The 12734-nt window shown below is 45.1% G+C and overlaps 1 protein-coding gene across 1 annotated transcript in view; it reads left to right on the top strand.

The window, feature by feature from the left end:
• LOC135560314 (zinc finger protein 850-like) overlaps positions 1 to 12360 on the top strand; it is a 37301-nt gene extending 24941 nt beyond the window's left edge. The window contains exons 5-8 of the mRNA XM_065002171.1: positions 5654 to 5885; positions 6281 to 6378; positions 6512 to 6689; positions 9926 to 12360. Coding sequence (XP_064858243.1) covers positions 5654 to 5885; positions 6281 to 6378; positions 6512 to 6689; positions 9926 to 10944 — 1527 coding nt within the window. The 3' untranslated portion in view covers positions 10945 to 12360. The remainder of the gene's footprint in view (positions 1 to 5653; positions 5886 to 6280; positions 6379 to 6511; positions 6690 to 9925) is intronic.
• Positions 12361 to 12734: the final 374 nt, after the last annotated feature.

The raw sequence follows: 12734 nt of genomic DNA, 5'->3' as shown, positions 1-12734 counted from the left end.
AAAAATAAGTGTTATGTATAAAATACAAATAATTTAGGTTAAAGAGCAGCAGTAAAATAACAGTAGCGAGGCTTTATACAGGTAACACCGGCACAGAGTCAATGTGGAGGCCATATACAGGTATTACCGGTACAGAGTCAATGTGGAGGCCATATACAGGAGGTACCAGTACAGAGTCAATGTGGAGGATATATACAGGAGGTACCAGTACATAGTCAATGTGGAGGGTATATACAGGAGGTACCAGTACATAGTCAATGTGGAGGGTATATACAGGAGGTACCGGAACAGAGTCAATGTGGAGGGTATATACAGGAGGTACCAGTACATAGTCAATGTGGAGGGTATATACAGGAGGTACCAGAACAGAGTCAATGTGGAGGGTATATACAGGAGGTACCGGAACAGAGTCAATGTGGAGGCTATATACAGGAGGTACCGGAACAGAGTCAATGTGGAGGCTATATACAGGAGGTACCGGAACAGAGTCAATGTGGAGGGTATATACAGGAGGTACCAGTACATAGTCAATGTGGAGGCTATATACAGGAGGTACCGGAACATAGTCAATGTGGAGGGTATATACAGGAGGTACCGGAACAGAGTCAATGTGGAGGGTATATACAGGATGTACCGGTACAGAGTCAATGTGGAGGCTATATTTCTTTGTATCATAGATAATTGCGTAATTATCGTATTTCGTCGTCCTAACGCAGTCTACACTGCCCTGCAGCTAGCCAGCTAGCTAACGTCCACCGTTAGCTAGTCCACCGTCTACCGATTAGCAGCACAACTATTACACTCAACTGAACGACTTGATTAGTGTAGTGTTAGCTAGCTACATAGTTGTCTTTGCTGTCTTCGTACCCAAGATAATTGTGTAGTTTAGAGTGTGTAGTTTTATGTCGTCCTTAACATAGGAGACTCTGCTTGCTAGCCAACAGCTAGCCAACGTCTACCGAACAGAACTTCTGCACTCAACAATCCGGTCGCATTTCGCTTCGCTCCACAGGTAGTATCACATTTTTCATTTCATTTCATTACAGTACAACGGCTTGATTTGTTTGATCGTAGCTAGCTACACAGCTAGCTACATAGCCGTCTTTGTATCAAAGATAATTGTGTAGTCTAGAGCGATTTCCTAGGTTAACTAGCCAGCTATTGTCGTTCTTTTAACGCAACGTAACGTAATCAACACTGCTAGCTAGCCAGCTAGCCCCGAATAGCAGCACAGTAGAAACTATTACACTCAACGGAACGACTTGATTACTGTAGTGTCAACAACGCAGCCAATGCCAACTAGCCTACTTAGTCAACAACGCAGCCTCTGCCAGCTAGCCTACTTCAGCAGTACTGTATCATTTTAATCATTTTAGTCAATAAGATTCTTGCTACGTAAGCTTAACTCTCTGAACACTCGTGACGTGTAGTCCACTTGTCATTCCAATCTCCTTTGCATTAGCGTAGCCTCTTGTGTAGCCTGTCAACTATGTGTCTGTCTATCCCTGTTCTCTCCTCTCTGCACAGACCACACAAACGCTCCACACCGCGTGGGCGGCCACCCTAATCTGGTGGTCCCAGCGCGCACGACCCACGTGGAGTTCCAGGTCTCCGGTAGCCTCTGGAACTGCCGATCTGCGGCCAACAAGGCAGAGTTCATCTCCGCCTATGTCTCCCTCCAGTCCCTCGACTTCTTGGCACTGACGGAAACATGGATCACCACAGACAACACTGCTACTCCTACTGCTCTCTCTTCGTCTGCCCACGTGTTCTCGCACACCCCGAGAGCTTCTGGTCAGCGGGGTGGTGGCACCGGGATCCTCATCTCTCCCAAGTGGTCTTTCTCTCTTTCTCCCCTTACCCATCTGTCTATCGCCTCCTTTGAATTCCATGCTGTCACAGTTACCAGCCCTTTCAAGCTTAACATCCTTATCATTTATCGCCCTCCAGGTTCCCTCGGAGAGTTCATCAATGAGCTTGATGCCTTGATAAGCTCCTTTCCTGAGGACGGCTCACCTCTCACAGTTCTGGGCGACTTTAACCTCCCCACGCCTACCTTTGACTCATTCCTCTCTGCCTCCTTCTTTCCACTCCTCTCCTCTTTTGACCTCACCCTCTCACCTTCCCCCTACTCACAAGGCAGGAAATACGCTCGACCTCATCTTTACTAGATGCTGTTCTTCCACTAACCTCGTTGCAACTCCCCTCCAAGTCTCCGACCACTACCTTGTATCCTTTTCCCTCTCGCTCTCATCCAACACTTCCCACACTGCCCCTACTCGGATGGTATCGCGCCGTCCCAACCTTCGCTCTCTCTCCCCCGCTACTCTCTCCTCTTCCATCCTATCATCTCTTCCCTCTGCTCAAACCTTCTCCAACCTATCTCCTGATTCTGCCTCCTCAACCCTCCTCTTCTCCCTTTCTGCATCCTTTGACTCTCTATGTCCCCTATCCTCCAGGCCGGCTCGGTCCTCCCCTCCCGCTCCGTGGCTCGACGACTCATTGCGAGCTCACAGAACAGGGCTCCGGGCAGCCGAGCGGAAATGGAGGAAAACTCGCCTCCCTGCGGACCTGACATCCTTTCACTCCCTCCTCTCTACATTTTCCTCTTCTCTCTCTGCTGCTAAAGCCACTTTCTACCACTCTAAATTCCAAGCATCTGCCTCTAACCCTAGGAAGCTCTTTGCAACCTTCTCCTCCCTCCTGAATCCTCCTCCCCCTCCCCCCCCTCCTCCCTCTCTGCAGATGACTTCGTCAACCATTTTGAAAAGAAGGTCGACGACATCCGATCCTCGTTTGCTAAGTCAAACGACACCGCTGGTTCTGCTCACACTGCCCTACCCTGTGCTCTGACCTCTTTCTCCCCTCTCTCTCCAGATGAAATCTCGCGTCTTGTGACGGCCGGCCGCCCTACAACCTGCCCGCTTGACCCTATCCCCTCCTCTCTTCTCCAGACCATTTCCGGAGACCTCCTCCCTTACCTCACCTCGCTCATCAACTCATCCCTGACCGCTGGCTACGTCCCTTCCGTCTTCAAGAGAGCGAGAGTTGCACCCCTTCTGAAAAAACCTACACTCGATCCCTCCGATGTCAACAACTACAGACCAGTATCCCTTCTTTCTTTTCTCTCCAAAACTCTTGAACGTGCCGTCCTTGGCCAGCTCTCCCGCTATCTCTCTCAGAATGACCTTCTTGATCCAAATCAGTCAGGTTTCAAGACTAGTCATTCAACTGAGACTGCTCTTCTCTGTATCACGGAGGCGCTCCGCACTGCTAAAGCTAACTCTCTCTCCTCTGCTCTCATCCTTCTAGACCTATCGGCTGCCTTCGATACTGTGAACCATCAGATCCTTCTCTCCACCCTCTCCGAGTTGGGCATCTCCGGCGCGGCCCACACTTGGATTGCGTCCTACCTGACAGGTCGCTCCTACCAGGTGGCGTGGCGAGAATCCGTCTCCACACCACGTGCTCTCACCACTGGTGTCCCCAGGGCTCTGTTCTAGGCCCTCTCCTATTCTCGCTATACACCAAGTCACTTGGCTCTGTCATAACCTCACATGGTCTCTCCTATCATTGCTATGCAGACGACACACAATTAATCTTCTCCTTTCCCCCTTCTGATGACCAGGTGGCGAATCGCATCTCTGCATGTCTGGCAGACATATCCGTGTGGATGACGGATCACCACCTCAAGCTGAACCTCGGCAAGACGGAGCTGCTCTTCCTCCCGGGGAAGGACTGCCCGTTCCATGATCTCGCCATCACGGTTGACAACTCCATTGTGTCCTCCTCCCAGAGCGCTAAGAACCTTGGCGTGATCCTGGACAACACCCTGTCGTTCTCAACTAACATCAAGGCGGTGGCCCGTTCCTGTAGGTTCATGCTCTACAACATCCGCAGAGTACGACCCTGCCTCACACAGGAAGCGGCGCAGGTCCTAATCCAGGCACTTGTCATCTCCCGTCTGGATTACTGCAACTCGCTGTTGGCTGGGCTCCCTGCCTGTGCCATTAAACCCTACAACTCATCCAGAACGCCGCAGCCCGTCTGGTGTTCAACCTTCCCAAGTTCTCTCACGTCACCCCGCTCCTCCGCTCCCTCCACTGGCTTCCAGTTGAAGCTCGCATCCGCTACAAGACCATGGTGCTTGCCTACGGAGCTGTGAGGGGAACGGCACCTCAGTACCTCCAGGCTCTGATCAGGCCCTACACCCAAACAAGGGCACTGCGTTCATCCACCTCTGGCCTGCTCGCCTCCCTACCACTGAGGAAGTACAGTTCCCGCTCAGCCCAGTCAAAACTGTTCGCTGCTCTGGCCCCCCAATGGTGGAACAAACTCCCTCACGACGCCAGGACAGCGGAGTCAATCACCACCTTCCGGAGACACCTGAAACCCCACCTCTTTAAGGAATACCTAGGATAGGATAAAGTAATCCCTCTCACCCCCCCTCCCCCTGAAAAGATTTAGATGCACTACTGTTCCACTGGAGGTCATAAGGTGAATGCACCAATTTGTAAGTCGCTCTGGATAAGAGCGTCTGCTAAATGACTTAAATGTAATGTAAATGTATATACAGGAGGTACCGGAACAGAGTCAATGTGCGGGGACACAGGTGAGTCGAGGAAAAATACTACTCCTATTACAGAGCAAGTGGTAAAGATTCATATGACATCCATTGTTGGAGGACTGTAGCATCTAATGATGACACATGTAGCATCTCCACAGAGGAGCTCTGTCATGATTGTAGCAGGTTACTAACAAGTTACTTATATTAGCTGTGTTGACTATGACGTTACTTTAGCTAATATGGTGACAACGATGTAGGCTGTGTGTAGCAGTTATGAAATGGTTTGGTTTGGAAAGGTTTTAACTCCTGGTCACCTACAGCTGATGTGTTGTGCATTGACGTCCACAAGCGAAGGGAAAAGGTGAGCGAATTGATGTGAGAGGAAATACAACGTGGCAGTTGTGAAAGTGAACTGTGTTTACGCATCATCAGGGGTGAATTCATTCAGCCGATTCTGTTGCATGTGATGCATTTGCTCTATTGTTTACATTATGATTTGTATCGCATAGAGCGTGGCTTTAAGGGAAAAGTATGGTCACATCTAATAAAAACAAATGTGAGAGTATTAATTAACACAAATGTGTTTTAACACACTACCTATTCGTAGAAGTATTTATTCATCATCCACATATTCATTTTAAGCTTCTACGTCTGTGTACAGGAAAGTATTATTTGTAAGACGTAAGAGAAAATATATCTGTTTATTGTTAAATTATCATGACGTTCTTTCCAACACAAAAAGTGTAGTACCTATTGTTTCCAAACTGCGTTACCCACTCCAGCCAGCAGATGGCGTCTATCGGGTGATGCTTCTTGTGTGACGTATAATGGACTGGACGGGACGGTCCTTCAGGAACAGGCGCCAACTCTTTCAACCACCTCGGTAGCCTGCTAGACAACATAAAACTGAAAGATTGATTCTTTAGGTCATGTTATTGTACATTAGCTAATCTCAGTGTTTTAGACACATTTCGGTTGACGTATCTACGGGTGAACTTTAACCTAATGTGCTTGTTCAATTTGCAAACTTGTTAAAGATTGATACTGAGGTTAGCACTAGGCTAGTCGCTAATGCGAAATAACTAGCTAACATCCCTGACCATGAGCTCACTGAACTACTCCTCCCTTGCTAATGAAGAGGAGGTCTGCTTTACGGAGAAAGAATCTTTCAGAATGAAAAAGGAGGAAGAGGAGGCTGTTATGGTGAAAGAAGAGAAAGAACCTTTTAGAGAGGAAGAGGGTGCTATCTTAATAAACGTGAAGGAGGAAGACGTTTTGGGAGTGAAAAAGGAGGAGACAGAAGATCCGATTGACACCAGTGAGTACTGTCTTAAAAACAGGGACACAAACTATGCAGTTGTTGAACTAATGTGGGGTTTTTAATGAGCATTTTTACTGTAGGAATTGTTAGATGGTCGATCTGCCATTGGTTCATATACTTTTGGGACTTTTCATTTAGATGTATTGAATTCTCCATGTGGTCGACATTAAAGTTCCCCTCATCTAGTATAACAGTCTTTTAAAATTCAATATTGGTGCATATGTTCTACTTAAAATATAAAAAAGGCACCCATTTTGTGGAACAACCCTTTTACGTTTGCATCGCAAATGTTATTTTAGGCTCGTTTTAGACATATTCATGCCTCTTGTAAGACTGTGATTGCAATAGAAGATCATAAGTTTACCATCTGTTTGATGTTCTCATTCACACAGGAGAGAGACATGACTATGGTGGATCCTCTGCGGAGCCTCAACAACATCCTGATGCTGACGAGGCAGAGAAGAGTCTCTCCATATCAGAACACCAGATGGTACAGCTTGGTCTGGTCTAGCATACAGCTTGCTTTATCGGCTTGGGCTGGGTTTCTGTAGAGCACTTTATGACAACAGTGACATCAGCATCCATAATGATGTGCATCTGTGTCCCCTCTTTATGGTTACTAGGACAACGCTAGCCCTTCCAGCCTCCCGGAGTCCATGTGTCGTGCCTCTCCCGGTCGCACCTTACTGCTGGGTATGAAGAGGTTGTCTGTGCTGCTGGTGGACTGCAGGAAAACAACGGCGCTTAGTGGAACTGTGAGAGGAGGAGAAGAGAAGAAAGGATCAGATTTGACTCATCAAAGTAAGTGCTGTAGTTTAGTTTGAACAAATACAATAGATCTGCCCACCGGTATCTGTTACCAGGACAACCAGCAGAGTTCTGTTAGTTGACAGGAAGATAGACTGGTGGATATGGATGTTATGAATATCATAACACTGAAAAAGGATTCTGCCAATGAAAAGAGAGAAACCAATAGACCATATGGGGCAGCAGGGTAGCCTAGTGGTTAGAGCGTTGGACTAGTAAACAGAAGGTTGTAAGTTCAAACCCCGAGCTGACAAGGTACAAAATCTGTCGTTCTGCCCCTGAACAGGCAGTTAACCCACTGTTCCTAGGCCGTCATTAAAAATAAGAATTTGTTAGCTTTAGAGAGAGTTTCAAGATGATCCAATAAGGTGCTTGTTTTACAAAAACTTATCCTTAAAACATTACATTGCCTGTCCCAGTCAACCCCCCCTATCTTTACAAGACTGTTGAACAGGCAAACTAAACTCTAGACACTGTTAATTAATGAACTAATACTGAGGAAAGCTGTGATCAGGTTTATAGGGAAGGACATTCAATAAACACAGCACTTAAAAGGACTGATTGGCTGAGAGAAATTGATGATGATAAAAATATTGTTTGGGCTGTTTTGTTAGACTTCAGTGCGGCTTTTGACATTATCGAATGTAGTCTGCTGCTGAAAAAACGTATGGCTTTACACCCCCTGCTATATTGTGGATAAAGAGTTTAAAAAAAACAACTAACCTTTTATTTAACTAGGCAAGTCGGTTAAGAACAAATTCTTATTTTCAATGACGGCCTAGGACTGCCTTGTTCAGGGGCAGAACGACATAGTTTTACCATGTCATCTCGGGGATAAGATCCAGCAACCTTTTGGTTACTGACCTACCACTCAAACCACTAGGTTACCTGCCGCCCCAGAGCCACCTGTCTAACAGAACACAGAGAGTGTTCTTTAATGGAAGCCTGTACAACAAAATCAAGGTAGAATCAGGAATTCCCCGGGGCAGCGGTTTGGCACCTACCTTTTTCAATCCTTACCAACGACATGCCAACGACATTTGAGTAAAGCCAGTGTGTCTGTATGCGGATGACTCAACACTGTACACGTCAGCTACCATGGAAACTGAAATGACAGCAACACTTACAAAGAGCTGCAGTGAGTTTCAGAATGGGTGGCAAGGAATAAGTTAGTCCTAAATATTTCAGATGACCTTAAATTACATGGCCTACTATGCTAATTCTGTAGCGGTATTGTTAGAGGGGGGTAAAGATAAAGTTTTGTTGGTGCGCCAGGCAGGTATTAACCCTAGTTATTAAAGTTGAATAGAATCCCTGTTGTGCTGTCCTGAAACAGCTGCAAAACGTGACTAGTGACGTTGTGTGTGTTTTGTGTGACAAAACTGCATATTTGAGAGTGGCCTTTTATTTTCCCCGGCACAAGGTGCACCTGTGTAATAATCAAGCTGTTCAATCAGCTTCTTGATATTCCACACCTGTCAAATTGATGGATTATCTTGGCAGAGAATAAATGTTAACTAACTAATGTTAACTAACAGGGATGTAAAAAATTATTGTAGTTACTATCAGTTTTAGGGAACATCTTTCCAAATATTTCACTTTATTTTTTACTTTACCCAAAATATGACATCAGCGATAGTCAAAATGTTGAAAATCTGTGAACGTCTAAATAAGAAAACAGCAGGTGTCGAACCCTTTCAACAACGGGGAGATGTTACTGATGTGCTTTGTGTCTTCAACGTAAAAACAAGTTTTGGACTTCCACTTAAAATGACTTATTTACTTATGTTATGTTTAAGGAAGTGTGTACAGTCGTGGCCAAAAGTTTTGAGAATGACACAAATGTTAATTTTCACCAAATCTGCTGCCTCAGTTTGTATGGTGGCAATTTGCATATACTCCAGAATGTTATGAAGAGTGTGCAGATGAGTTGCAATTAATTGCAAAGTCCCTATTTTCTATGCAAATTAACTGAATTTCCCCAAAAACTGGAAGCTTCAAAAGGAGGGTGGTGCTTGGAATAATTGTTCTTCATATGTTACCCACGGTTACCTGCAAGGAAACACGTGCCGTCATCATTGCTTTGCACAAAACGGGCTTCACAGGCAAGGATATAGCTGCCAGTAAGATTGCACCTAAATCAACCATTTATCGGATCATCAAGAACTTCAAGGAGAGTGGTTCAATTGTTGTGAAGAAGGTTTGTTGATTCAGGTGCGGGATCGGGGCACCACCAGTACAGAGCTCAGGAATGGCAGCAGGCAGGTGTGAGTGCATCTGCACGCATAGTGAAGCAAAGACTTTTGGTGTCAAGAAGGACAGCAAAGAAGCCACTTCTCTCCAGGAAAAACATCAGGGACAGACTGATATTCTGCAAAAGTTACATGGATTGGACTGCTGAGGACTGGGGTATTCATGTGTGGGGTTGCTTCTCAGCCAAGGGTGTGGGCTCACTCACAATGTTGGAACACAGCCATGAATATAGAATGGTACCAACACATCCTCCGAGAGCAACTTCTCCCAACCATCCAGGTACAGTTCGGTGACAAACAATGCCTTTTCCAGCATGATGGAGCACCTTGCCATAAGGAAAAAGTGATAACTAAGTGATTATTATGCAAGAATGGGCTGCCATCAGTCAGGATGTGGCCCAGAAGTTAATTGACAGCATGCCAGTGCGGATTGCAGAGGTCTTGAAAAAGAAGGGTCAACACTGCAAATATTGACACTGCATCAACTTAATATCATTGTAAATAAAAACCTTTGACACTTATGAAATACTTGTAATTATACTTCAGCATTCCATAGTAACATCTGACAAAAATATCTAAAGACACTGAAGCAGCAAACTTTGTGGAAATTAATATTTTTCATTCTCAAAACTTTTGGCCACGACTGTAGGTCGCATTCTGTATCATACAGCTATGAAAGTTATATATTCAGAACTACCTTCTCGATTGGAATCCAGTGACGTCTGTGTCTTGAGTGTCCTAGAACTGTTTAGTTTTTTGTGTTCTGACGAAAACAGAATGAATAAATAAGTAGTGTAAACATTGTCAGTAATTACCAGGAAACTCTACAACATTTGTTTTAAAATCACACTGAGATTGTTAAAACTGGCCTTAGGTTATTGAGGGATCTGATTAGGATTTACCCTCATAGCAAGGCCATTTTATCATGTGGAGGTTTCATTCGGGTCTCTATTTTAAAAAACACACTATCTTTGGCAGGAGAAAGACCAGACTCGGAGGAACCAGAGACAGGGACGTCCAAACCAGCAAGACGACACCAGTGTTCCCACTGTGGAAAGGGTTGTAATCACTTATGTGAGCTGAAACAACATGAGAGAATACACACCGGGGAGAAGCCATACCACTGCATGCAGTGTGGAAAGAGTTTTCGCCATAAAGGAAACCTGAAAGCTCATGAGAAAATTCACACAGGGGAGAAGCCTTACCACTGCTCCCAGTGTGGAAAGGGTTGTAACGATTTGGGGAAGCTGAAGCGACATGAGAGAATACACACAGGGGAGAAGCCTTACCACTGCTCCCACTGTGGAAAGCGTTTTAACGATTTGTGGAAGGTGAAACAACACGAGAGAATACACACAGGGGAGAAGCCTTACCACTGCTCCCACTGTGGAAAGTGTTTCAACCAGTCAGGGGAGCTGAAACGGCATGAGAGAATGCACACAGGGGAGAAGCCTTACCACTGCTCCCAGTGTGGAAAGGGTTGTAACGATTTGGGGAAGCTGAAACGACATCAGAGAATACACACAGGGGAGAAGCCTTACCACTGCTCGCAATGTGAAAAGATGTATAGCGAGAAAGGACACCTGAAAGCTCACGAGAAAATTCACACAGGGGAGAAGCCATACCAGTGCTCCCAGTGTGGAAAGTGTTTCACCTGGGCAGGGGATCTGAAAAAACACGAAAGAATACACACAGGGGAGAAGCCTTACCACTGCTCCCAGTGTGGAAAGTGTTTCAACGGGACAGGGGATCTGAAAAAACACGAAAGAATACACACAGGGGAGAAGCCTTACCACTGCTCCCAGTGTGGCAAGTGTTTTAACCAGTTAGGGGCCCTGAAACAGCACAAGAGAATACACACAGGGGAGAAGCTTTACCATTGCTCCCAGTGTGGCAAGTGTTTTAACCAGTTAGGGACCCTGAAACAGCACAAGATAATACACACAGGGGAGATGCATTACCACTCCTCCCAGGGCGCAAAACTTTTGCCCATTTAGGAAGCCTGAAAGAACATAAGACACAGAGGAGAAGGCTTACAGAATATTAGATTTTGGGAAAAGATGTTACTCATAACAATCACTTAAATGTCATTAGAGAATCCACACAGGAGAGAGAAATTACTTCTCTTAGCATGTATATTGATATTTCACATCTCATTGACTCACAACTCATCAGAGAACATACACAGTGCTCCCATTGTCTTATATTGTTGACTGATAATGTGTTTACCTGTTTTTACCAGATGAAATTGCTTCTTCCAATTATTGATAAACATGTACCTGTTAAGAAACTGACTGTTAGATATGTTAAGGCTCCATGGATTGATGAGGAATTTAAAAACTGTATGTTTGAAAGAGTTGGGGCAAAAGGAGTGGCTAATAAGTCTGGCTGCACATCTGGCTGGCTTACATACTGCAAATTGAGAAATTATGACCTATAAGCTTGCTGCCAGCTCTTAGCAAACTGTTGGAAATAATTGTTTTACCAAATACAATGCTATATTTCTGTAAACAAATGAACAACATACTTTCAGCATGCTTATAGAGAAGGGCAATCAACATATACTGCACTGACACAAATGACTGATGATTGGTTGAGAGAAATTGATAACAAGAATATTGTGGGAGCTCTATTGTTATATTTCAGTGCAGCCTTTGATATTATTGACCATAACCTGTTGTTTAAGAATGTTTGTGCTATGGCTTTTCAACCTCTGTGTTAGAGGGTGTTTGAACTTTTGGGGCCCATGCCCCCCCTACACCCCCCAGTTTTATCTCCCTTATGGTTGTTATCTATGAAGCAGGAATGTCTGGGGTTATAGATAGCGCTGGGGCCTCAGCATTATAAATGGCCAGAACAAGCCATTTTTTAAGACCTGAATATTAAGCATCTAAAAATATGTCTACAAGGGGAATTCTCGGAGTGCTCTGTAGCTCATGTCACGAACCCAACGCCAAAAGCTTGGAGGATATTTTGGTAGAGGCTCCCGAATGTTTTAACGGATTTCTGTGTACAAGCGAGGGCCATATTTCGTACATATTCAACCCGGAGGAATCTACGGTTAAGATATTCACAGACAGCATGTCCCAACCCTTTTATCGTGCAGAACCCGAGCCTTTTTCTCTAGCGCTAAGGATGCGAGAATGGCTTAAAATAAGGCTAGCTTTGTGTCAAATGGAACGTGCCCTGAGTGCTTCAAGGCTGCCAGGATATGCGCTGGAAGAACAAGTCTGGGGACGTCAGGACCTAATGGCCCTGAGAGTCACATCCATGGGCTATACCCCGGACTCCAGAGTGACAATTTTAGCATGTGAACAATTTGACAGGTCAAATGCTACGAAAACGGTCAGTCCATATGTATCCTCCAAAGCATGCAAGGATGTAAATTTTTTCAAATAATGTTCAGTTTTAAATGGCGCGATTACCACATTTTCCGAACCCTGATGAATAAACTGGACAGTCTTTTCGAAAATCGTGAACAATTACGACGATGGCGTGTGTGTGTGTGTGTGAAAATCCTAAAGTTGGGGGGTCCCAGAACTCTTATCTGTAGAGAACCGTTTGAAACCAAGGTGTGCACTATCATGCATAAGGCATGTCGAGATATCAGCCGAACAGCGGGGGTTAAACATAGATATCTCTAATCTGCGGCCCCCACACACCCGGTTTGCAGACAGAATGTCACGACATCCCCTCCTGTTGTTGGCGTGTAGCATACATCTCTCAAAAAACTCATTCCGAACTTTTAGATAGTTAGGGACAGAACTATTTTTTAACGTTGTCAGCA

Source organism: Oncorhynchus nerka, linkage group LG15, assembly GCF_034236695.1.
Source record: "Oncorhynchus nerka isolate Pitt River linkage group LG15, Oner_Uvic_2.0, whole genome shotgun sequence".
Classification (NCBI taxonomy): Eukaryota; Metazoa; Chordata; class Actinopteri; order Salmoniformes; family Salmonidae; genus Oncorhynchus; species Oncorhynchus nerka.
This window is presented reverse-complemented; position numbering and strand designations above follow the sequence as displayed.